A 27263-nucleotide genomic window follows, 5' to 3' on the forward strand; every position below is an offset into this window, starting at 1 on the left:
ATTATTTTTGTCTCTCCATAGTAAATCTGTTACTGTTTCCTGAGAAATCATAAAAACCAAGTACTCAATTTTATAGAGGGTAATATTGAGTGCAGAAATGCCATGTTGATACAGTTTTCTTTATATATATCTGGGCTACATCAACTGCCTACATTTGTAGCAAAGAAAAGTGAGACAGTTGTGTGTCTGAAGCATAGAGCCATTCATTTAGAGACTGCACATGACTTTTTTTTCTTTCCGTAAGATTCTACTTCTGATACGTTCCTATGTTTCTCCCAAGTTCTCTAGTATCAGAAATTGTTATAATTAACAAATATCAACACACCAGCATTTCTTCACCCTGGAGAAGAGTAATGTCCATGAAATAGCTGCTGGGAAGACAAGAAAGACACATTACCATATAGCAGGGCTCTTTTCTTACTAACTTCAGAATAACCACCTCAGCACATTTTTATTTAATGGTCACTGTTGACTGTGATGCAGGTAAACTCTGGGTTACTCCTTGTCTCTAGATTCCTCATAGTTCTAGTAGGGGATTCAGACAGCTAAGCAAATAGCTGTAACATTTTTTACTCCAAGACTCATACTTTTGTGACTCCCTAGCAAGAGATACTGGAATAATATAGAATGTAGAGGCAGTAAAGTTTAAATTAAGGAGGTTTTTATCTGCCACCTAACTTGTGCAGCATTGTGTGCCACAAGGGAAGTGTGCAATGGCTGCACCACTAGTCACTGTGCTCGGATTTTCTGTTGACACATGCGAGTATCTTGATATCTCTCCATCATTGCTCATAGTTCCTTTCAGCCCAGTAGGCCATATTAGTAATACACATTTTCATTTTATTCACCATCTTCACACATTATCCTACTTTAGTAGAGGGAAGCAATCAGAACATGTAGGATTGGTTCAGAGCTGGGTCTTAGTACTATATCTTGATTTCTTGGCCACTTGCCCAGCTATGTTGCCTTCTTACTCAAAGCTATTGGTAATAGTCAGGTTTTCCCATTGTAGGTCTGGTCTCTTTGCCTTGTGTCCAATTTTTGAAGCATCTTCTGGCCCTGGACCAGTTTCTCATCCACAAACTTAGAAACTTTACCAAAATTTAATTTTATATTCTCTTAACTCTCTCGTCTTTTCTTTATCCCAATAAATATGTGGCAAGTACCCTGATAGTGGTGTTCATAATGCTATGACAATTTAAATAAAGGTAGGTTGGGTCATCCTAGACATGAGAGACTGTCAGGGAACGTTACCAAGGAACTAGGAAAGGGAATATTGGTTGGAATTAAGTCAAGACTGCTAAAGAAGCATACTTCTGAAAGGGGAGGTGGATGTCGGTTACAGAAAATGGTAGAGAGAGCACTCTGCAAAGTGATAGAGGGTGTAGGAGGGTTTGCAGAGGGTTGAGTGGAAGCTAGTTGTGTGATAATGAACCAGGAGTATGAAGTATAAGACATTGGGGGATGAGGAGAAAGGGTTCATGACTAAGTGGGTCTACAGTTTTTAAAATTATCTAGGATTTCCAAATTCTTCCAGGAATTATAGGAATAGAGATACAGAATTAAGCCAAGACTTTCACCTTCGTGGGGCATAAGTGCCCCCCAAAACCCAGGATGCATCAGTCACAGCCCGTGATAGTGTGTGCTGAGGCTTGAAGAAGATGTTAAATTTGGTGGTGACTGCTCTGCCTTCAGTAAGATCATCAAAAGTATGTGCAGGAAGAGCTGTGGTGAGCATTAATTCTGTATGATCACAGGTCATCTTGACTAGCTAGAAACCAAGCTGCAGCTGTATCAAATGTCATAGAAACTTGTACAGAAGCATAGACCTCTCGAGGAAAAATGATCTGTTAACCAAAATCTAACAAATGAAAAAGACTTTTAAATGATAATATAAGAAGTAATCTGTCTGTCTAGAAGCATTTCCTATTTTCACAGCAATGACTAAATCCCAAAAACAGGGATTAGCTAGGATAGTGAGAGTAAGAGTTTGACAGCAGTCTTGGTGAAGAATCTAGAGAGAAGGAAAGGGAATTTAAATACAATTTTTATATTTGTTTTCTGATAAGTTGCATTTTAGTTTTTTACCACTTTTTTCCCCTTGGGTTTAGGAGCTTTGCTGGCAGGAAGAAATCTGGGAGTGTGAGAAATTGTTAGTCATACACTTCAGCTCATCTGTTTATCCATAGTTTCTCTCTTGATTAGTTGATTGACTAATTGGTTTTCTCCTTCAGCCCTGATTCCCCATGGTTTCTCCACTCCCCTTCACATGTCTTTGTTGTATGTAGTAAATACATAATTAAGAAATATTAATTTTTCTTCAGTTTGTCAGGAAGAAGATCTATTATATTTTTATTTCGCATGAAAGAAATTTAGGACATTATGCGAACTTTTTCTTTTTTATCAAGGAAAGCAAAACAAGGAAAAGAAAACTTATGGAAAGAAAATCTTAGAAAAGAGGAAGAAGAAAAACAAAAACGACTCCAAGAAGAAAAAGCACAGGAAAAAGTTCAAGAAGTGGAGCGGAAAGCTGAGGAGAAACAAAGTAAGGATAAGGTTAAAAATAATTGGTTTGATTTTTCTGAAACAGAGCAACAAAAGCAACAAGAAAAAAAGGTTCTAATGAGGCAAGAAGAAGAAGAAAATTTAAATGGATGCTAATTCTTTTTCTAATTAAACTTGGATGAGAAATATGTAGTCTTACTAAAACAGATTGAGGGTAGAAATCTTAAAATGACGAAAAGAAAGTAGTCACCACGACCAATGCATAAACCTGGACACAGTGTTGAGAACAAGCAGTTTAGAATACTTCACTTCACTAGTGTAACTGAGCTGCTCATTTTAACGGAGTGACAGCACACTGTTCAGTCTCTGCACGTGACATTTTCCCAGATGACACGTGTTGCTTTCAGTACCCTTCCCAGCGTATTTCTAAAACATTACCAACTTAAGTATTATTGTCTCTTTTCTGGATATGCATATTTTTGAATCGTTATTAATGATACAATGTATTAAAAATTTTAAAAATTAAAGCATTTATTCCACAAATCAACAAAGTAAAATATCTTTAGTAAGTCTAGTATACTTGTGAGCCCTTCTGTGTTTGGTTTTAGAACCATACTGATGAATCTGTAATTAACCCTGTTTATACTGACTCACTTCCTCACCTGTGACCTCCCTTTTGTGCTCGTCTTCCCTGTGATAGTCTGACCTCCACAGATTAAATTAAGCCCCTTGCAGCTTAGTCTCCCTCCGCCTGGCACAGCTCGGTCACCAGCCCTCGCCTTCCCTTATCCATGCGTGTGACACATCCTGCCAGTCCTCTCTTTGTTTTGCTGCCTCCTGCTTAAGACAAATATCCTTGTTTGTTTTTTATATTGATTCTGTGACTGTTAAAAATACTTAAATCCAACAAGCCTATATCAAATGGATTCTCATTATACTGTTTGGTGTTCAGTTTGTTTGTTTTTTTCTTTTTGAGCTCTTCATTGAGTCATAGCAAAGATGTGTATCTATGAAAGAAGCAAATAATGATAATAATCTTCTCTTTAGGTGAGCCAGCTGGTACTTTGGTGAATTACAGAGCGTTATATCGCTTTGAAGCAAGGAACCATGATGAAATGAGTTTTAATTCTGGGGATATAATACAGGTTGGAAACAGTCTTTTCTTTTCTCATGAATAAGCTGAGTGCACTGTACTATATTACTTTCAATAATAATATTGAGTATACTATTATGGGGCTTCCCTGGTGGCTCAGACGGTAAAGAATTATACAGTAATTTACCATTTTAAAAATACATCTTCAGCATCACCTCATTTGGTTCTTAAGACATACTACAGATCTGCAGAGGACAGTACAGGTAAGGAAGACTCACATAAGCTGTAATCCTCAGTGGCATGCTGCCAGCATGGAGTGCCAGTACATGTCTTTTCATTTCTAAACCCAGTGTTCTTTTCACTAGGCCATGCTGCTTTATGCCATAAAAAGTGACACTGATTTTATTTTAATAAATTACAGTGACATTTGGGAGAGCTAGTTATTTTCTGACAACCATTAAAAGAGTTGAAGGAGTTAGGTTCTGTAGTTCTAACTAGATGCAGAACAAAAAGGATTTTATTGTATAATCACATACCATGTAAAATGGATGAATAAGAGAAGATGCAGGGAATAGCATTGATTGAGCTATTGTGATACATTAGGAAGAATACAGGCTGTAGAAGCATAGCGACTTGGATTTTAGTCCCGTCTTCAGTTTTCTTCTTAGAAAATAAAGACTATATTACCTAGATTACCTAGCCAGTATCTGTTTTCTTTTTTTAACCTGTGTTGTCACCAGTTTGGTGTATTTTATCAGTTGAGTAGCAAAAACTGAATGGTACTTGGACTAGGGTTTACAGGAACCGACTATTCAGATGCTCAGTATCCTCCCCAGCTACACACTGCTTCTGTTGCCGTTGCCACAGTGGCCGTGCGTAGCCGCTCCTCAGCTGAGGGAGGTCCATTACGTAGGCAGCTCGAGTCCCCAGTCCCCTGACCCTGCCATTCCTCCTTGTCTAGTTGGTGGTGATGAGGTGGTGTCCAAGAATGAAGAAATACAGCCTGTCCGGGCATGTCTGGCCAAAAGCCTACTTATATTTTTGATTATATCTTTTGTTTCAGCAAATTCTTGTTGGAGGCTATACTAGGCTAGGGATATAGTAAACAATTCAGTCTCGTCTCTGAATAAGTTTATAGTTCATTGAGAAAGATAGACATCCCAAAGAAGTAGAAGAAGGGTGTGGACAGCTGCCCACTTTAGAACAGACCTCTCCCACAATCAGAGGGCCAATCTGGTGGTGGTAACAACAGGAACATAAGGTTGGCTGGAGTTTCTTGAGTGTTTATGTTGCCGAATCGTTGATGTAAAGAATGTCATGAGTTACTGTCAGATATCTGATTTGGAGGCTTCCCAGGTAGCACTAGCGGTAAAGAACCCACCTGCCAATGCAAGAGACGCAGGTTCAAGCCCTGGGACAGGAAGATCCCCTGGAGGAGGGCATGGCAGCCCACTCCAGTATTCTCACTGGAGAATCTCCATGGACAGAGGAGCCAGGTGGGCTACAGTCCATAGGGTTGCAAAGAGTTGGACATGACTGGAGCAGCTTAGCATGCATGCACACACCTGATTTGGACAGCTTGGTTAATAATGGTGTTCATTCACTAAGAGAGGAAGATTAAAAGGAGGAAATTTAAGTGGGAATTATAATGAGTTCAGTTTGGGATGAGTTTCCGATTTCTAGGCAGCAGTTACATATCCAGAGGTATCTAGAGAGATCTCTGGCAAAGGTCAGAGGGGGCCAGTTTGGATGTCATCAGTGTGTTGTGATGGTCATTGAAGACGTGACTGTGGCAGAGCTCCCCTAAGCGGGAATAAATAAGGGGGAACGTGGCTGAGGGAGCACTCTCTGGGAAGCATGGACACAGTGATTGTCAGAGGAAGGGGAGCCGGAGAAGAACGACTAGAGGAAGAAACAAAACAGAGTGTGGTGTCAGGGAAGTTTGAGAAAAGAGTGGTCCACATGTAAAACAAGACAGTGCTTTAGAAAAAATAACCACTGTATTAGCAACAGCACAGTTACTATTAACCTTGAGGAGAAGAGTATTAGTTGAGTGGAATAGTGGAGGAAGAGGCCAAATTTCTGTGAGTTGAGGAACAGTTGGAGGGAAGGAAGGAGGAGACAGTGAGTATATAAAACTCTTGAAGGAGCTTGGCTTCTGAAGGGGAGAAGGAAGTGAAGGTGGAAAATAATGACAAATGTGGATTGAGGGAAGTTGTTCTGTTTTCTTGTTTTTTTAACTTGGCAGAAGCTTGACCAAGTTTAATGATAGAAAGGGTCTGCAGAGAAAAAGGGTTAATGTTACCAGAAAGAGTAAATTACTAATAGAGGGAGATTTTTTTTTCCAATTAAGCTATAATTTACATTTAGTAAAGTGCACAGCCATCAGTGAATAACTCCAATAATTTATACACATAGGTAAATCTTGGAAAGGGCTTCCCAGGTGGCTCGTGGTAAAAGAATCCACCTGCCAGTGCAGGAGATATGAGTTCATTCCCTGGGTCAGGAAGATCCCCTGGAGGAGGAAATGGCCACCCACTCCAGTATTCTTGCCTAGGAAATCCCATGGATAGTAGAGCCTGGAAGGCTATAGTCCATGGGGTTGCAAAAGAGACACGACCTCGCAAGTAAAACAATGACAACATAAATCATTGAAGCCACCATTCATGTCAACACATAGAACACAGAACGCTCAGGAAGGCACCTCAGGCCTCCCTGTCAGACCTCTCTGTTCTGACCAACGGATGGAGACGAGAAAGATTCTTGACAACGTGGAGGGCTTGGGGTCTAGAGCCCGGGAAGAGGGAGAGGTGGAAGGACTGGGTCATTTTCCTTTGTGGTTGGAGGGCTGGATGAAAGAGTGGATGAGATCATAAATTTTGCTGAAGTAGAGGTGAAGTCAAATCTGAGGGCTTCTGTATTGTTGTTAAGATAGGAGGCAAGATCTAATCAACTTAATGCGAGAAAATGGCAGAGGAGGTTTGAGAGAAAGTGAAATAAATTAGAAATTCCTCTGAACCCTGGCAACATTTTTCATCACAACCTATGTTTCTAGTCTTATCTGTTAATGCTGTTTTCGAAGTAATAGTTTCTCTAGGCCTGTGAGAATTTATGTAAAATTTCCTAGCTTAGGTCTGTATGTAAATTGCCAACTAGAAATTAATTATAATCATAAATGACAAGTATAAAATTGATTAAAATTGACTGCTTACAAAGCAAATCTGGCCTAACTCTGAAGAGTAAATGAATGGGCAGTTTCTTTTTCATAAGGTTGAAAATATTAGGAAACAATATTAAAGAAATTATGCTTTTAAAAGTTGGTAAGAAAAAGAGGAAGTTAGTGTTTGAACACCAGTACTCATACATTTCAGTAATTCCTCACCTTGAGACCAAATATTTAAATCAGGTTTAGGTTGTATAATTCCTGGGGTCTGTTATTCTTGCCTTCATGGAGATTCTACTGGTCTTTGTGAACTATTTTTGTGTATTAACTTGGATAAAATTGAAAATTTAAGTTTAAAAGGGCACCTTGTCAATTGTTAGAGGTAGTAACCTATTGTAGAAAATGCTTTAACCATGTAGTTCAGTTCAGTTCAGCCGCTCAGTCGTGTCCGACTCTTTAGATGGACTTGATTCTGAAAATTAGGCTGCTGGACAGTGTTCTGCATCTCTTCTCTTTGCAAATATGTGGCTTTCCAACCACTGCTAATTCTTCTTTTTGTTTCCATAGGTTGATGAAAAAACTGTAGGAGAACCTGGTTGGCTTTATGGTAGTTTTCAAGGAAATTTTGGCTGGTTTCCAGGCAATTATGTAGAAAAAGTGACATCAAGTGAAAAATCTGTGTCTCCTAAGAAGGCCTTACTTCCTCCTACAGTATCTGCTACCTCAACTTCTGAGTAAGTTTTTAGCTAATAATGGAATTTATATGTCACTGCACATGTTTGAATCCCTAATATGTATTTGTGCCAACCTGATATTTAATCATGTTGTAATCTGCACTGGACTCTGTCAGAGTACCTTTTGTTCCAAATTTAATACTGAAGTTTAGTAAATAAAAACATAGGTCATGATTTTTTTTAATAATTTGTGTTTAAGCACAATGTATATTACATATGAGTAGATAAATTGGTAGTACTTCATTAGATTCTAAACAATTAAGTATACTTACATCATATTGTTATATTTATAGATCACTTTCTTCAAACCAACCAGCATCTGTGACCGATTATCAAAATGTATCTTTTTCAAACCTAAGTGTTAACACATCATGGCAGAAAAAATCAGCTTTTACTCGCACTGTGTCCCCTGTGTCTGTATCACCGATTCATGGACAGGTTTGTATGTTTCATTTTTGTGTGTTTTATTCTTTGACGTTGCTCATGCTTCATGTAAAATAGAATGAAGATTTTTGCACAAAGGCTTCATTGATTCATTTACCAGTTTGTAGCATTTAGTTTTGGTTCTTAACCATTCATATGTGATACAAAGTTGAAATTATTAGGGATTTCTCAACAGTTTATTCTCTTAGTAACAAGTTGGTCCCAACTAAGGTTTCTAAACTCAAAATATCATCTTTACAAATTTGATTATATTCTTAATTTGTAGTTATTGTAAGAAGAGCTGTGGGCTTGGGGTTTTTTTTGTTTGTTTGTGTTTTCCTTATATAAGTCATTGTGTGAGAACTGTATTACATGTGTATTTAGCCTCTGGTTTAGCTGTAAACAAGATGCAAGCATTTACATTGCTGGTAGTTTAGTCTCTAAGTCATGTCAGACTCTTGCAACCTCATGGACAGGCTCCTCTGTCCATGGGATTTTCCAGGCAAGAATACTGGAGTGGGTTGCCATTTCCTTCTCCAGGGAGTCTTCCCGACCCAGGAATCGAACCCCGGTCTCCTGCATTGCAGGCAGATTCTTTACAGACTGAGCTATGAGGGAAGCCCATTGTTACATTAACATTATTAAAAAGAAATTGCAGACTTTATCAGAATAGAGTCCTGCAGATTTCACCTTACTCAAAAAATGTTTATTGTGTGACCATAGGTCCTAGGCATTTATTCTGTGCTAGAAATTTAATGGAAGAAAATTCTGTCGTTAGCCATCAGCTAATGAAGACACATATTAAAAACTGTATGAGAAGTGTTGTAATGAAGATATTTTATGAAATCCTAAGGGTTATTCAGTTCAACCAGTGGGAATCAGAGCAGGCTTCACAATAGTTAAGGCATTTCAGTAGAACCCTCAAAAATGAGCATGCTTTTAACAAACAGAGAAGGAAAGTTATTCCTGTGAAAGAACAATTTGGGGAAAGTCACTGAGGCATGTTAACACAGGAGTTTATAGGAAACAAGTATTGTTTATAGTGTGGCTAGATTACCAGATTCATAAAGAAAGTGTTAAAATGTAGTTGGAGAGAGAGGTTGAGATTTATTTGTGAAGCATTTAATGTCATACTAAGCAGCTGGCAGTGGAAAGTCCATGTGAACGTCGCTCAGTTGTGTCTGACTGTTTGCGACCCCGTGGTCTATAGCTTGCCAGGCTCCTCTGTCCATGGAATTCTTCAGGCCAGAATACTGGAGTGGGTAGCCGTTCCCTTCTGCAGGAGATCTTCCCAACCCAGTGATCAAACCCAGGTCTCCCCCATTGCAGGCGGATTCTTTACCAGCTGAGCTACCAGTGGAAAGCCCGTGAAGGTTTTCAAAAGGAGAGTTGAGTTGTGTATTTTAGAGAGAGAACTCTGGCAGTCATGTAGAGGCCAGATTGGTAGAAGGAAGCAAAGGGAGGAGACCACCAAAGGGAGGATATTACAGTAGTAACAGGTGATGCTGTGAATCAGTGTCACAGTAGTGAAAATACACAGAAGAGGAGAGGGACTTAAAAAAGTATTAGTCAACCAAAATTTGGCAATCCATCGAACGTGAGGAATGAGGACGAAGTTGAAGTTAAAGATACCTCTTCAAGGTCTTTAGCTCAAAGGATGGTGGTATCATTGTACAATGTAGGAGGAATGGGTTTGGTGAGTTCTAAAAGTGATTACATTTCAGATGTATAACTTAGGTATTTGTATACCTAAGCATGAGGGCCAGGCCCAGCAGGCAGCTTGATTTACAAGTCTAGAGGTCAAAAGATAAAATTACAGTTAAAATATAGATTTGAGGGCTTCCCTGGTAGCTCAGTGGTAAAAAGTACACCTGCTAATGCAGGAGACATGAGTTTGATCCCTGATCCAGGAAGATCCCACATGCCATAGAGCATCTAAGCCTGTGTACCACAACTACTGAGCCTGTGCTCTCGAGCCCACGAGCTTCACCTACTGAACCCACGCACCCTAGAACCTGTGCTCTGCAACAGAGAAGCCACTGCAACAAGAAGCCTGAGCACCACAGCTAGAGAGTAGCCCCCACTCCCTGCAACTAGAGAAAAGCCTGAGCAGCAACGAAGGCTCTGCCCAGCCAGAAATAAATAAATAAAAGTCTATAAATTTTAAAAGATACAGATTTGAGAGGTCCTAGGCATAAATAAGATTTTAAGAGAAATCATGTGAAACAGGAAGAGAAAGAGGCTGGACCAAAGAGGAGCCATCAGTCACCAGACTGTGAGCTTCCGAAAACTGGAGGGGTTTCAGTGATGTCACCACCAGTCAGAGATCAGGGAAAGAAAGGGTTTGAAGAAGCTTTTGGCTCTGACGTTGTCAGTGACCTTGTCAAGAAGTTCAGTAGTAAAACGGTTGCAGAACCTAAATTAGAATGAACTGAGAGGTGAAATTGGAAAGCACGTGCAAGATTTCTGTTTCTTTAAGAAAGTTAGAAGTAGAATTAAGTAGAGAAGTAAAGAAATTAAAGATTCAAAAGAGAGAATTCACAAAGTTACAAAATATTTTTAGAAAATGGGAGGACCTGGTAGAAAGTTTAGAGCCCAGGTAGAGGGGTTAGCCTTATCAACAAAACAGAAACACTCCTTCCTCTGAGAGAAGAAAAGAAAGGAGAAAGAAGAATATGAAGAAGTTAGGAGACAGAAAACAAAAGTGGAGGAAGGTCGAGCACAGCTGCATCTCCATTCCTTGTGGAATAAACTGGATCCACTGCAGTGCGGAGACTTGGAAGTGAGGAAAGAAAGGGTTTCCCTTTTCATTTGTTATGTGATACATACTTAGTGGGTCTATGAGTACGCTTCTTCAGTACAGGGTTTGCCTTCCATACCCATGGTGCTTAATGCCTAGGTGTCTCCTTGAATGGTAAGTGTTGGGTCTTTAAATTCATAGAAGGCTATTCAGATGGTTGTCTGTCATATATAATTTTAAATCAGTAGATTAAGATTATCTTAGGTCATCATTGATAATAACTCACTGCCATACCAAACCAGTCTGTTGTTTGAGCAGTAAGTATATTATATCCTGGGAAACAGAAATAACAGTTGTCATTGTTTTCTGTTTGTTTCTGATTTTGTGGTTTTGTATTCACAGGGACAGGTTGTAGAAAACCTGAAAGCGCAGGCCCTTTGTTCTTGGACTGCAAAGAAAGAAAACCACTTGAACTTCTCAAAACATGATATTATTACTGTCTTAGAGCAGCAAGAAAATTGGTGGTTTGGGGAGGTTCACGGAGGAAGAGGATGGTTTCCGAAATCTTACGTCAAAATCATCCCTGGGAGTGAAGTTAAGCGGGAAGAGTAAGCACTTAGTTTTGTGTGTTTACATGAGATGTGGATGTTGCCAGTTTCACTGATGAGTCAGCCAAAATACAACTGGCTGTGCAGGAAAAGTAGAAGTTTAAACTTAAGTCTGAATATCAGAATGGTGATTCCTAGAGTGAAATACCTAAGGTATTTGTACCAGTTTTAGAATATCTTTTATTCTAGTTATTTCAGATTCCTAAAGTTTTCAAAGTGCTTAACATTTTAGATCATTTGCTTTCTTTGCACCAGCAGGTCAGTTAGAGAAGTTATTGTTCATTTCCTTTGGAGCTTTCTCCCTTGTTGTTTACTGTAAACTGTCAATATTCAGATAAACCTTTACTGAGGGTCTCGCCTCTGCCTCTCCCATCTCTGGATCTCCAGAGCTCCTTGCAGGTCCCCTTTCTTGGTGCTCATGACCCACTGCGTTGTAGCTCTTTCCCTTCTCTCCTATAGTCCTCATTAGACCATAAGCTCTAGGAGGTGGGAGTCACGTCTTTTTTGTTCTCGTTTTAGATTTTTGATACCTAGTGTGATCTTAATGCCTAGTAGCTGCTCAATCATACTTGCTTAGTGAAGAGAGGAGCTAATGAAAGAACACACAAATGAAACTTTTGCATGAACAAAAAACAAAACCGGATGGGGTCTCTGGTCTTTATTTCCCAGTCGGTAGGGGAGTCAGGTCATCAAACATCTTTACTACCAAGAACTAAGTACTCTAATGTAGCTGTGGGTAATTATCATTGTGTTTTATGTGGAAGTTGGTCTAAATAGAAAAGCAAAATAATTTATTGAAAAGGAATGGGGTCATTGGAAATTAAGATCCTTGAGTTCTGATTCTATTTTTGCCAGACTGTATGGGGTAAGCCTTCTTGGTCTCGAGTTTTTTTCATTGATTGAATGAAAATAACTAAAAAATCTTTAAAAATTCTTTCAGTGCTAAGGTTCTGTACATTAATTTTTAGTTCAAATGTCAGAAGACATTTACTTTTCAAACTGACATGGAATTCTAGAGTGTGTGATAACAGTAGGAACAGTAATAGCTGATGTGTGTGCTGGCACTGGGCTAGACCCTGTGTGGTGGTTATCTAAACTCCATAACATTTTACAGAGAAGGAACATACAAACACAAATAGGTTAAGTTTAAATGCTTAAAAAGACATTTCTTCTAACTTTTCATTCAATTACTGCTCCTTTCTAACAGATAAGGCATGCAACTTGAAAACCTATAGTAACGGAGAATTCAGCCAGGCAGTCCATTTGGTGTGCCCATGAGTTGTAGTAAGAGTCCACTTTTAACCCGAAAACTGCTTCACTATACAATTTGGTCACATAACTGGGGACCCCTGATATATATACAGATGTCTAGTTCTTACTGTCACAGTTTTCTAGATTTTTTAGAACAGTTTCCTAGGTTAAATTGAAAAATAAAAGCTGTATATGTTTCCAGATGTAAAAATAAAGTGCTGTTATTTTTATATATTTTAAACGTACTGTGCTCTAAACAAGTAGTAAAATTTATAATTGCCCTTATTTTTTTCTAACCAAATCCAGCCCCATATGTGGTTCACCAAATAACTGCCCATTTACCAGTATGTAATGTCTTTTAGATTTAGAAAAGCCAAATAGCTCACATTTGAAGAACTATTTATAAATCATATTGAAATTACTTAAATAGATTAAAAAAATTTAGTAGTTTGTAAGTAGGCAGTTTATAATCCACTAAGATTTTGAAGTGTATGAGCGTATTTCTAGCTTGTGTACTGAGACAATATTTCAGTTAATTTTAGCCCTTTAAAGAGCATACTGCTAAAAACGTGCTGTCTTCATCAAACCATCTTTCTTTTTTATTTACTTGATTACCCTTTTTATTGATTTACTTGATTTACCCTTTTTATTGTATTATTATTGTTTTTTATCTGTTTTGTGTGTTTATTTGGCAGACCAGAAGCTTTGTATGCATCTGTAAACAAGAAACCTGCCTCTGCAGCCTGTACAGTGGGAGAAGGTGAGCTTTGGTTAATTTGTAAATTGGATGGAGGTCAGATTAGCTACTGACTAGTTATATAACTGACTTCCCACAGTTGTTACTCTTACTGCTTTTGTGTCTTCAGTGTTAAAGTGAAATTAGAAGAAACCTGCTGCCACTCTATTTCACATGAATATTTAGGAGATAGAAAATATATGACTGAAAATACTTGACACTTTAAAAAAATCAGTACTATAAAAGTTCATATCAGTTCAGTTCAGTCACTCAGTCATGTCCAACCGTTTGCGACCCCATGAACCGCAGCATGCCAGGCCTCCGTGTCCATCACCAACTCCCAGAGTCTACCCAAACTCATATCCATTGAGTCGGTGATGCCATCCAACCATCTCATCCTGTGTTGTCCCCTTCTCCTGCTCTGTCTTTCCTAACATCAGGGTCTTTTCAAATGAGTCAGCTCCCAGTAGCATATTGGGTACCTACTGACCTGGGGAGTTCATCTTTCAGTGTCCTATCTTTTTGCCTTTTCATATTGTTCATGGGGTTCTCAAGGCAAGAATACTGAAGTGGTTTGCCATTCCCTTCTCCAGTGGGCCACATTCTGTCAGACCTCTCCACCATGACCTCAATAAATAAATAGATAAGTGTTGAAATGAAATAGCATAAAATTTTTTGTTTTCCTTTTATTATATATTATAGATGTTTAAAATATAAGGAAATTTTAGTACATTTAGTTGTTTATGAATTGCCTTTTTTTTTAGCCAGCTTGTAGAATTTTTAGTTTCCTGACCAAGGATTGAACCCGGGCCCTTGGCAGTGAGAGCATGGAGTCCTAACAACTGGCCCACCAGGGAATTCGCTGAGTTGCATTTTAATTAGAGTATGGCACATAAATTATTAAGTAGGATTTGAAATCAAGATATACTTTAATCATAAATATTACAAAAAAATTTTTGTTGCCCCTTGGGTGGTTTGACTATCTTAATTTTGAAAATGTGTTGAAAAATGTCTATCCTTACTTCAGACAGTGTTTTTATGTAATAGTTATGTAGGTTTATAAATGAATTGTATATATCCATTGTAAAACTAGTTGAATAGTTTACATTTTGTTTATATTGCTCAAGAAAATCAGTTTAATAGTAATTTAAACAGTTTATTCATTATCTACTACATTAGAGATTCTATTCTAGAGCCTAGAATTATGTTTTATTCATCATATACAAGGATGAATAAAACACAGTTTCCCAGGTGCTAACAGTAGAATGGGAAGGATAGGTATATAATTGTAATAAATTCTAAATGAAAACACAATTTTGAGTAGGACCTATGAATCCACAGAGGTGGCCACATTGAATCATCTTAAACAATGAGTAGGGTCTTGCTTAGTGATGAAGGGAGAGAAGGCTTGGTGGACAGAGGGAAAGGTGTGAGCCAAGGCTCAGCTGTGAAAGGTTAGGAAAGGAAAGGAAAGTGAAGTCGCTCAGTCGTGTCCGACTCTTTGCAACCCCATGGACTGTAGCCTACCAGGCTCCTCTGTCCATGGGATTTTCCAGGCGATAGTACTGGAGTGGATAGCCATTTCCTTCTCCAGGGGAATCTTCCCAACCCAGGGATCGAATCCAGGTCTCCCTCATTGTAGACAGATGCTTTATTAAGTCCTAGGGAACTTGAGTTACCAGCAAGCCTAGAGCCGGAGGTGTACTGTAGAATAAAGGCAGTGGAATGATGCTAGGAAAGTGGTGAGGAGCATTTTGAAAAGAACCTCGCTTATTACAACATACCTTAACCTTGCAGTCCATTTTTTGTTTTATTGAGTCAGCTAAATTGAATAGTATGGGAATGTGGATAGTAAATAGTTTTTGTTTGATGGTTCTGGTCATCTTCAGTTTATGATCTGCAGATCAAATTTCATGTCAACAAATACAAATACATATAAAAACTTAGATAGTTCCCTTAAGGTTATTCATTAACAAGTATTTATGGAGCATCTATTCCACGCCAAGCACCGTGCTAGCAGCTGGACCATTGTGATGGAAACTGGCCTCTCATATTGATGTCAGCTGAAGAGTGGGCATTTGCATAACTGTATATAAAAGAATTAAAGAGAATTTAAGAGATTAAACTATATGTAAGAAGGTTAAAAAAAACTTTTCCATGTCTTGACCCTGTAGAGATACTGATATGTATTTGTAGCTTTGGGGTTATTCTCTGTGACATGATGATGATGATGATGATGATCCAGTGGGAAAAAAGAAACCTGTGATAAAGCTTTCCATCCATCCTAAGTCGCTTCAGTTGTATCTGACTGTGTGGTCCTGTGGACTGTAGCCCACCAGCCTTCTCTGTCCATGTCATTCTCCAGGCAAGAATACTGGAGTAGGTTGCAATTTCCTTCTCCAGGGATCTTCCTGATTAAAGGGATCGAACCTGTGTTTCTTACAATTCCTGCTCTGGCAAGCGGTTTCTTTACCACTAGCACTACCTGGGGAGCCCCAGTCTTTTTCTAGTAATTATTAAGTAATTACTTCCTTCTACTTTCTACCTTATCATCTCTTTACATTAGGTTTCCTTAAGTCACAAGGTCTTTTACAGCTAATTTACTCAAAATCTTGGAAATTAACATTTTTTTTTTTTTTTACTTCTGTAATCTTATAACCAAAATTAGTTTTTTTTTTTCTTTATTCCCTACAGAGTATATTGCACTTTATTCATATTCAAGTGTAGAACCTGGAGATTTGACTTTCACTGAAGGTGAAGAAATATTGGTGACCCAGAAAGATGGAGAATGGTGGACAGGAAGTATTGGAGACAGAACTGGAATTTTTCCATCAAATTATGTCAAACCAAAAGATCAGGAGGTAGAGTTACTTTGGTATAGAAACAGAATCATTCCATTCCTGTTGCTCAAGGTTCATATTTCTAAAGGATGCTTACATATGGTTTTGGTTGGGCTGCTTTGGTTACAAGGAGACCATTTAAGGTAACTCCAATAAAATATAGTTTATCACAGAGATCCTGTTAGATAAAGGAGAAATGATTTTATGAAATTCCAAGAACAAGAGCCATAGATAGGGGCAGACCTCATGATAACTGAAGTTAGGGAATGGTTTGGATTCAGGGAGGCTTAAAAGGAATCTGTAAATCTTTGAGGCTCTGCCGTTATTATGACCCAGCCCACACTTAGAGTTCCTGCTGCCTTTCTCCTACCACTAGCCTCAGTTCCCAGACTTTTTTATTTCAGGAACTTTGCACATTCTTAAAAGTTATTGAGGACTCCAAAGTTTCTGAAAATATATGGATTATATCTAGCAATATTTCCCATATTAGAAATTAAGACTGAAATTTTTAAAAATTTACTAATTCATTTTGAAATAATGAAATTAAACCCACTATATGATGACTTAAATAACTTGCTTTTAATGGAAAAGAAATATGTACTTCTCCCTCTTCAAAAGCGTTTAACGGAAAGAGTAGTATATTCTTTTGGTTGAAGTAGTTGAAGAAAATTCAACCTCACACAAATATGAGCGATAACAAAAGTATTTTAATAACATGTTCGGATACCTGTGGATATTCTTTGACACTGCTGTACCAAAACTTGACAAGTACTAAATTCTTGTAGATTACTTGCAGTGCAGAATCTGAAGCCAAATCAGTGAACATTCCTTATTGCTACATTAAAATTCACCGGTCTGTTTTGCATACTGAGTGTGATGACATCATTCATTGATCATTTGGCAAATACTGAATCACTGAGTTATGCAAATATTCCCTTATTGCTACATTTCATTATATAATATTTTAAAAATTACATTTGTGGCTTAAAGACTTAAACATAAGACATGACACCATAAAACACCTAGAAGAGTTCACAGGTAAAACATTCTCTGATGTAAATCATACCACTGTTTTCTTCAGTCAGTCTCCAAGGGCAATACAAATAAAAACAAAAAATAAACAAATGGGACCTAATCAAACTTACAACCTTTTGTATAGTAAAAGAAACCATAAACAAAATGAAAAGACAACCTACAGAATGGGAGAAAATATTTGCAAATGATGTAACTGACAAGGGCTTAATTTCCAAAATACACAAACAGCTTATACAACTCAACAACACCAAAAAAACAACCCAATCGAAAAATGGGGAGAAAACTTAAATAGACATTTCTCCATAGAAGAAATACAGATGACCAATAGGCACATGAAAAACTGCTCAACATCACTGCTTACTAGAGAAATGCAAATTCAGAAGTACAATGAAGTACCACCTGACAGAATGGCCATCATTAAAACGTCTACAAATAACAGTTCCTAAAAATAAGAAGTGTGATTGGGCCAACTTATCCTGTAAAGTCAAACAGGTCATAGTTGCCGGTATGCATATCACTACAGATGGTGACTGCAGCCATGAAATTAAAAGACGCTTACTCCTTGGAAGGAAAGTTATGACCAACCTAGATAGCATATTCAAAAGCAGAGACATTACTTTGCCAACAAAGGTTCATCTAGTCAAGGCTATGGTTTTTCCTGTGATGTGAGAGTTGGACTGTGAAGAAGGCTGAGCGCCGAAGAATTGCTGCTTTTGAACTGTGGTGTTGGAGAAGACTCTTGAGAGTCCCTTGGACTGCAAGGACATCCAACCAATCCATTCTGAAGGAGATCAGCCCTGGGATTACTTTGGAAGGAATGATGCTAAAGCTGAAACTCCAGTGCTTTGGCCACCTCATGTGAAGAGTTGACTCATTGGAAAAGATTCTCATGCTGGGAGGGATTGGGGGCAAGAGGAGAAGGGGACGACAGAGGATGAGATGGCTGGATGGCATCACTGACTCGATGGACGTGAGTCTGAGTGAACTGCGGGAGTTGGTGATGGACAGGGAGGCCTGGCGTGCTGCGATTCATGGGGTCGCAAAGAGTCGGACACGACTGAGCGACTGATCTGATTCTTTATTCTTAGGTCAGGTTCAGGAAGAACATGGCAAAAAAATTAAAAATAAAAGCATTACCTTGTATGTAACAGGAGCAAAACTCACATATGCCTTAACATAGCCAGAGCACATGTGTTATATGTGGTGGTCATTGATTCCGACCCCCCAATGACGAAATGTATTTGTATTAACATTTAATATTCAGAAAAGATTCAGAAAATGAGCTGTTCCTGTTGAGTTGCCAACATCAGCTACTTATATATAATGTATTCTGTCAGAATCAGATCTCCCATAAGTATTGGATTCTTAACTTATTTGATCAGTATAAGGTTAATCATTATTTTGCTCTTATTCTAAAGAAACGATGACCCTGGGAATTAGAAATCTCTAGTCCCTAATAGCCTGTGTACTTTTAACCCTGGATTGTTGAAAAATGATAAAACAGTGTATCTTTTCCTTATAGGGTTTTGGGAGTTCTAGCAAATCTGGAACATCAAATAAGAAACCTGGTATGTATCATGATGAAGCTGACAGACTACCAAAGTGTTTATTAACAGTCTTGAATTCATAGTCCCTTATATTTCTTCTTAAAAAAACCTGGTATATGTATCATGATGAAGCTGACGAACTACTAGGGTGTTTAATAGTCTTGAATTCATAGTCCCTTATATTTCTTCTTAAAAAAAACCTGGTATATGTATCATGATGAAGCTGACGAACTACTAGGGTGTTTAATAGTCTTGAATTCATAGTCCCTTGTTTTTCTTCTTTTCAGAGATTGCTCAAGTAACGTCAGCATATGCGGCTTCTGGTTCTGAACAGCTTAGCCTCGCACCAGGACAGTTAATACTAATTCTAAAGAAAAACACAAGTGGGTGGTGGCAAGGGGAATTACAGGTAATAACTTTTAAATAACATTTGTTAATTTTATTATAAAAGTAATGCCTGCTCATTAGAAAAATAAGATTAATAAAAATTTAATTTGTCTTATTTGACTGATTAATAATTAGTTTGATAATTAACAAAGCTCCAAGAGGTATTTACTTATTAGGAGAACATTAGAAAGGTCTTTTTAGTTTATAAATATTATTTGTGTGAAGTATGCAGAGAACTTTGAGACTGAACAATCTCCAAATAGACTTCTACAAAGAGTGTTGAGATGCATATTAAATCTTCCAGTTGTTTAATATTGACCTCCAAGGCCAATGCAGAATTCAAGTGTTCTCAAGATACCCTCCCTCCTAACACAGATTGTAAGTTTGGAGGGCCCTGAGACCACTCCCAGATTCAGTAATTTCCCATAAAAACTCACAGGACTCACTGAAAGCTGTTATACTCATGGTTACGATTTATTACAGCAAAAGGATTTAGATTAAAATTAGCCAAGGGAAGAGATTTGTATGGGTTGGAGTTCAGGAGTGTTCCTAACACAGAGCTTCCCGTTGTTCTCTCCCCATGGAGTCATGGGCAGCATTAAATCTCCTGGCAACAGTACACATGGAGTATTGCCAAGCAGCAGCTCTCTTGAGCCTTGGTTTCCAGCATGTTTATTGAAACCCCATTAGGTAGACACGGTTGATTGCTCACATGGCTGAACTCAGTCTCCTGTCCCTCCAGAGGTTGTGTTCATATTATGACCCAGAGGGCCCACCTTAAATCACATCATTAGGCTCTCCTGCATCGTTAAGGCCCCCCACATAAACTGAGACACTCTTTGAACAGTCAAGACATTTCAAAGGTTTAGAGATTACCTTCCAGGAGCCATAGGCAAAGGCCAGGCCTCCCTTTGGGCAAGGTTAAATTCTTTACTACACAGTTTGGATTTTCTTATTTTTAGTTTATGTCTCAATAATTGTCTTTAGTCTCATTTTTTGTGTTCTTTTTGCTAATTTTATAGGCCAGAGGGAAAAAGCGACAGAAAGGATGGTTTCCTGCCAGCCATGTTAAACTTTTGGGTCCAAGTAGTGAAAAAACTGCGCCTGCCTTTCATCCAGGTATGGAAATGGGTTAACTTGGGTTTCATCTTAGGAAGTTTTTTTTTTTTTTTTTTTAAACTTAGCATTTCTTAGATTAGCCAATTCTTTGAAAAATATTTTTAAAATTTGTTCTTTCTTTACCTCTGTGAGAACTTCCTTTCCAAAAAGTTCTGTTAGAAACAGCCAGCTGTTCAGTGATGCTTGGACTACATCACTCCTTGAAATTGTTTAATTGCTCTACCATCATACTTCAAAGCAGTCGCTTGGATTTCCAAACTACATTTGGGAAATTCTTGCTTTTGTGAAACAGGGAATAGAGGAAGGAGGGTGGGAGAGAACAGCTAAAGGAAATGTTAGCAGAATTTTAACATATGATGCTAATAGGAAGAATTACTCAATTTAACTTGTTACTTTGTCATTATTCCTCTGCTAGTGTGTCAGGTGATCGCCATGTATGACTACACAGCAAACAACGAGGATGAGCTCAGTTTCTCCAAGGGACAGCTTATTAATGTTCTAAACAAGGATGATCCTGACTGGTGGCAAGGAGAAACCAGTGGGGTGACTGGTCTCTTCCCTTCAAACTACGTTAAGATGACGACAGATGCAGATCCAAGTCAACAGTGTGAGTAATATCAAACTATTTACTTCTTAATAGTGCATCAGCTTTAACATACAGCACTGCATTCCTTACTTTTCTCAACCAAATCTTAACACTCTCAGTGAATGTGTATTAATGTTTAGAGTAAGAAAATAAAATAAGAAACTTTCACAAAATCAAAAGTTATATTGCTTTTTTTCAAATACTTTTTACCTAGCTTCAGACCTTACTGTTAGACTTTATCTGAAAAAAGTTCTAGTTCTTTCATGAGTTCCTTGGTATGATAGCAGTCTACACTGCGGCTTCTTTTTACACCAGCCTTTTTCAGCTTGAGAGAGAGTAGAGACTAGCTGGCAGTTAGCGTATTCACCTGTGCAGAATGACCCTTCTAGTGTACAGGTGCTATTAATTTTGCAACCTTATTTCCCACGTTATTACACATCACCCAGGTTAGAAGAAAATTATAAAATTTATTTTACAAATAAAGTGCTTGCAAAAATCTCATTAGGTGTTTTTTAAGGTAGGTAACTCATGCCACAGAGATATATGAATTAAGATCTGTTTCACTACTTTTACTGCAGGGGTCCATATCTCAATGTATATGATTTGGTATTACATAAAATTATCTCTTGATAGTTACCTAACCTTTCTTACACTTGACAGTAAATGTAGCATTAGAGAATAAACAGTACTTGGAAATATTTTTTTAGCTTCATAAAATAGAGGTCACCTTTCCTCACCCTTTTGATTTTTTGTCCTTCTTAATAAAATACATCATGATTTGTGTTTTTATCATTCTTGTGAAATTATCTAAAAGCTTTAGCCTTTCATTTTAACTTAGCTTCTAAGAACATATAAATGGTAACCCAGTCAAAGCTGAGCTGTGTTTACAATTAAGTGCAAGTATTATTAATTTACTTTGTACTATATCTATCATTTTAAATTATTAGTGCATTATTTTCACTTTAGAGCTTATAAAGATCATTGTGATTTGGGGAGAAGACCGTCCTTTAGATAGAGCAGCTGAATTTCCCAGTCTGGACGTGGAGTCCAGTTTTTTATGCTTTGAATATTCCTAAAAATACCTCAGGGTTTCAGAAGAGGTAGTAAGGAAAATTATAAAACTTGGATTACTTAAATGAAAGACCATTTTTAAATTCTGCTGATGGTTTGGCAGTTTTCAGGGCTTGCCAGTTTGTCTGGTTAATAAAAATACCCGAGGGGTCTTTCCTGGGCCTGAGAGAGGAAGGTCTGGAAGATCTTGGGCTAAGTGATCCTTGGAGGCATTCTAGTTTATCAGTGCATTTGACTTTTATAGTGTCTACAATGTAAAGTGATCGTTTTCCAAGTGTTTTGTTGTTATCTTGTTTTCCAATGGTGGAACATATTTTTCCCTTTTAAGTCTTTTATAATAAGAAATATAAGAAAAAATGGAAGTGTTTTAAAGGAAGAACAGCCAGGAGTATACGAGTCAGTGAAAACTAGTTAAATGTTAGACTATCATGTGTGTTTCTCAAGCCTTTACAAATATTACTTTCATTTTACTAGGTAGTTAGGATATTTTCTAAAGGTTGAGAATTTTCATAGTTCAAATTTGTTGATGTTGCATGTAATCAGTAGAATTTTTCTCACCCACTTGATTTGCTTTATGTTCATTTTATCCCTCATTTTTCTTTTTATAGGACCCAGTGTTGTCTTCCAGTGTGAAAGCACCCCAGAGACCCACTATCCAAGTTTGACTCTAGCGTGGAGACAGGGCAGGCAGCCCTGATCAAATATCTCCTACACAATTCCTTAGCTTCGTTCTCAAATGTTAGAGCCACTTGTGATTATTTCTCTGTGTTTCTAATTTACAGTTAAAATTTATTTGTAACAACTTAAAGGATAGTGGGTCTTTGTGTGGCTTTCCCTGCTGTTCACTCTGGCATCCTTTAGCATTTTTCTCCTTTTTTAATTTGGTAATCGTAGGTCATTAGCATGCATACTGAGTTTGCCCTTACATGGTGGGAGTTCAAACACACAAAGACCCACTATTTGCACAAACTGTTCTTTCTGGTTTGGAATGGGCTGCCATGCTTTTCTAATGTTACTGCAACATGTATATTCATTACAGAATTCAGAATTGCTTATGTTTTGCTGTTATGTTTGACCTAATCCTAATCACAGTGAGCCCTTAATTGGTTCAATATGCGATTTGTCCCCCAATAGGCACTGTTTTCCTCTATTACTTTCTAATATGCCACTATAAGTACCAATATTTAAGTTTGTTAAAAGGCCGAGAATTGGAAATATCCTTTTCTCTATTTTCTGTGTATTTTGGTGTGGGAGTGATGACACTTTGGGGGAACTCTTCTTACACATAGAAGAGGGAAGTGGCCCGCCTTACCCAGCTCATATGTGCAGAGCAGGGTGGGTTTTATCTGTTGCGGCTGTCCCAAAATGAGCCCTGAACCCTGGGAGTCCACTGGGTCTCTGGGCTCGTGAAGATACTGCTAATGTGCTGCAGCAGCCAGTTGTTACTTCTTTACTGATTGCCTAAAAATGGATTATTTTTGAGGAATGAAAGGCTCCCATCATTGACTACAAGATATGAAACTTTCCCTACCTTAGGCAGAGAATTTATATCTATACATTTTAAAGTCAGAAATTCATGTTATCTATTTTAATGAGGTAACTCCATGTCCTAGGTCACAAAGGGGCACTGGTTGACTTTCTTCTTAATGTATTTAGTAAAGATCATAAGGAATGCTTGAAGAGTTTAAATGGCCTTGAAGCAGGCAGTCTCTATCTAGTTGAGAACGAATTAGAGTGAAGGAAAGCTGTGTGGGAGCTGGCATTCCTCTGTGTCCATGAAGCTGCTTTGTGGCTACAGAACTGATTTTACCATTCAGAATTCTCTACCTAATATCTGTTCTTCAACCACATTGGCAACTTTGGCATAGGACTTTACTTCTTTTCCTTGAGCCAAAAACTGCAAGGATAGTAAAACATTATTATAAATGTGAGAGTACTTAGTTGACTTTTAGTGGATAGTATTAAATTATATTTGAAAATCAATGAGAAGATTATGCAATTTAAACTGTTTACAAACTGCAGTGCAATCTACTGTTTCTGAATGTCCAAGTATTATCAGGAAAAGTGTACATACAATCACAGAGTCTTATTTCCTCACAGAGTTCTTTAAGAAGAGTGAAATGTGTTTTTATATCTCTGAGGCATATTTTGTGCAATATTTGTGTTAATGTGCCTATACATTATGAATGAATGATTTTAGTCATATGTTGCCTAAATCATAACTTTACAACACTTGAGGAAGAATCAACGGTTTAGTTAGAACTTCACAAAATTTAAATGTCTGTGTTCCAGAATACTTCACATCATTGGAATGTATGGTGACAGGCATGTATGCTCCCTGAGGCAGGGATTTCTAGTTACTAGACCACCTCAACTTTTAGCATTTGGCATCATCATGATACTTTTATAAAATATAACATTAAATGGAAAGCAATAATATTATTTTACAGGTGGCATAACAGATTTGCCTGCAGTCACTAAAGGGTACAGTGTAAAGACTGAGTCCTTGTAAATTCAGCTGATCTTCTAAATTGTATGGGTTACTTGGTCTTGCCTTTTATTTTCTGAACATGTTAGTTGGGTTCAAATTCAGGGCAGTTACTTTAAATCCACCTTAAACCCTGAGGTTAGAAATAAGACCACTTAATTAATCACATGATATAGTATAACATTCTCTCTTTATAATTTTGAATTTGGGCTTATTTAATACACTCATAAATTATTTCAAAGGTATCTTTGTAGCTCAAATTGCTTCACTTTTACACTGATAACTATAAAGAATGACATTCTGGTAGAGATTAGTGTCTGTAAATCAATTTGAAAAGAATATATTCTTTAGGTACTATGGACTAAGTCTTATAATGGCATATTTAAACTGAGTGTCTGTCTGGGAAATAAATTTACTGTATTTACAGAAATACCTCTCTCTGTTTAGGTATTTTGTCATATATTTGACAGGAAGCTAAAAGTAAAGGAAATGGTATGACATATAATAATAACTTGTCCTTCTTAAAAGAGCATGCAGTCCTTTGCAATACCTCATATTCAGCCACATATTTGCTCTCTTCCTCATTCAGTATAAGAGGCAGCTTCAGTTTACTTAGAAAGAGACATTAGAAGGAGTTTATCAGGAACATAGAATTTTTAAAATGGGAGCACAACTGAGCAAATCTGAACCCTGTAGGAGGTGAAGAATCAAAATACCTGTTTATTTTAAAATTGCAGTATGTTGTAATCATTTCTACAGTATGTGATTAAATCTGATGGGTTTTCCAGCAATGAAAAAATCAGTTCTAAGACCAAAGCTGATTTTTTTTTAGAAAATTTGAAAATCTAAATCAATCCTACCTGTTGTATAGTTTCCTCTAAAACTTTATCCTAGGGAGTCATTTTAAAATAATACAGCTATTAAAACAGTATAACTGCTACATTAGTGTTTTAAAATATAATATGAATTCTGATAGTTTAAAATAAAGTAGGGGAAGGAAAAGTAGAGAAAGAAATGCCAATTCCAGTCCAAAGCTTTATTTGCCAAGTTTTCTTAGGATGAATTTTACCAAGTTATAAATTCTTGTAAATAGACTCTAATGGAAAGACTGAGAGACTTTTGCCTATAGTGGCATTATTGGATGCTGCTGTGATGCTACTGTAATGTAATAAATTATTGTTGCAAAGTGCTGTTTTTTTGCCTTAAATTTTTATTTTGTGCGTCTTGAAAACTATAGTATCAAAGATATTGAGATTGTGCAAATGCTGGGCACGCTTGGCATGAGGTCATTCATTTTCATTTTTACAAAACTGTAATATAACTATGCAAGTGTGTTTATTAAAGGGACACAAACTACATTACTTGTATTGTGTATTTCTTTTGAAGCATCCTTTAAAACTTATTTTGAACTGTTTATATTGTAGTCCTGTTTGAATTTCTTTGGAATGTCTCTTTTTCCTTAACGTGGTCTCTTGGTCCAGACCCACAAGTTGTATTGTAGTACAAGGGACAAAAGAAATTTTTAAGTGGTAACGATTGAGATAGTTTGATCCAAGATAAGTGTATGTATCTCAAAAGCAAAAGAAATTTTGATTTGAAAGTAAAAGAAAATATCTAGGATAATAATAGACTACTATGTTATTTATAATTTTTAATCCAACTTTATCTCTAAAAAGATTGGAAGGAATTTACAAGTTAATACTCACTGCAAATGTAAGACTAAAACATTTTTAGTACAAAATAATAAGAGTCTATATTCAGCAAAAGAAATTCCACTGCATGCTTGGAGGCACCAGAGTTAAGCAGTTTTACACTTCAGTAGTCAAGTTGGTGGTTTCACCTTGAGTGAAAAAGGGTAGATCACAAGTCAACCCATCTGTCAATGTATGATATAAACTGTCTCTTTCCAAAAACCTATCTTCATCTCTGTAAAGTCTTTCAACGAACATGTGTTGAGCATTTGTATAAGTGAGTGCAGAGTACTAGGTCCTGAGAATATGAAAATGAGTGTCAGGTGGTCCAGGTCTCAGGTAGGACCTAACTGTAAGAGGACCAGGCATGAAAGCAGATAATTATAAAACAGCATGCTAAGCACACTGAGAGATATTTACTGGGCACCAAGAGAGTACAGGGACTTCCCAGGAGGCGCTAGTGGTAAAGAACCTGCCTGCCCCTCCAGCAGACGTGGATTCAGTCCCTGGGTCAGGAAGATCCCTTGGAGGAGGGCATGGAAACCCACTCCAGTATTCTTGCCTGGAGAATCCCATGGACAGGAGCCTGGCGGGCTATGGTCCTTAGGGTTGCAAAGAATTGACCACAACTGAAGTGACTTAGCATGCATGCACACAAGAGAGTATGGAGTAGGAATGCCTAAAACATCTGTAGATTGGTGAATTAGAAAAGACTTCCCGGATAAGCAAACTGCTCGATCCATAATATAAGTAGGAGAAAGCCAGATTGGAGGGTAGAGTGGTGGGGAGAGTGATAGAGACAAGTAGCAGCCTAGATGCAGGAGGAGAGGGGTGACTATAAGCAATTTGTTATTGCTGGAGTGGAAGTGGAAAGCCAGTAAGACAAGTTGAGGCTTGAGAGCAGGCCGGGGGCTAAACCAGAGATTCCTAGTTTGGCTGCTCATTGGAATCACCACTTGGGGGGTCTTTGACAAGCTGTTGATGCCTGAGTCCTGATTTAAATGGCCTGAAGTGAGGCCTGGGCATGGGGATTTTTAAAAACTCCTCAGATGATTCTTTTTTTTCTTTTTTTTTTTAATACATAGTAGTTTGTACCTTTTTTTTTTTTTGAAACTTTACAAAATTGTATTCGTTTTGCCAAATATCAAAATGAATCCGCCACAGGTATACATGTCCCCATCCTGAACCCTCCTCCCTCCTCCCTCCCCATACCATCCCTCTGAAGCGAAGATGGAGAAAAAACCAT

At 37.7% G+C, this 27263-nt stretch overlaps 1 protein-coding gene across 9 annotated transcripts in view; it reads left to right on the plus strand.

Moving 5' to 3' along the window:
• The window catches only part of ITSN2 (intersectin 2), a 128011-nt gene that overhangs the window by 72512 nt on the left and 28236 nt on the right, over window positions 1-27263 (plus strand). For 8 of the 9 annotated variants that reach the window (XM_044926188.2, XM_044926187.2, XM_044926191.2 and 5 more), the window contains exons 18-28: window positions 2409-2545; window positions 3553-3650; window positions 7329-7495; window positions 7789-7933; window positions 11061-11266; window positions 13213-13277; window positions 15948-16114; window positions 18651-18696; window positions 18963-19084; window positions 20085-20181; window positions 20597-20788. In XM_044926188.2, the coding sequence (XP_044782123.1) occupies window positions 2409-2545; window positions 3553-3650; window positions 7329-7495; window positions 7789-7933; window positions 11061-11266; window positions 13213-13277; window positions 15948-16114; window positions 18651-18696; window positions 18963-19084; window positions 20085-20181; window positions 20597-20788 (1442 nt within the window). Of the gene's footprint in view, window positions 1-2408; window positions 2546-3552; window positions 3651-7328; window positions 7496-7788; window positions 7934-11060; window positions 11267-13212; window positions 13278-15947; window positions 16115-18650; window positions 18697-18962; window positions 19085-20084; window positions 20182-20596; window positions 20789-22446; window positions 25685-27263 lie in introns of those variants that run through there. The other variant, XM_044926193.2, reaches the window with a different exon arrangement.

Source organism: Bubalus bubalis, chromosome 12, assembly GCF_019923935.1.
Source record: "Bubalus bubalis isolate 160015118507 breed Murrah chromosome 12, NDDB_SH_1, whole genome shotgun sequence".
In the NCBI taxonomy this organism is placed as follows: domain Eukaryota; kingdom Metazoa; phylum Chordata; class Mammalia; order Artiodactyla; family Bovidae; genus Bubalus; species Bubalus bubalis.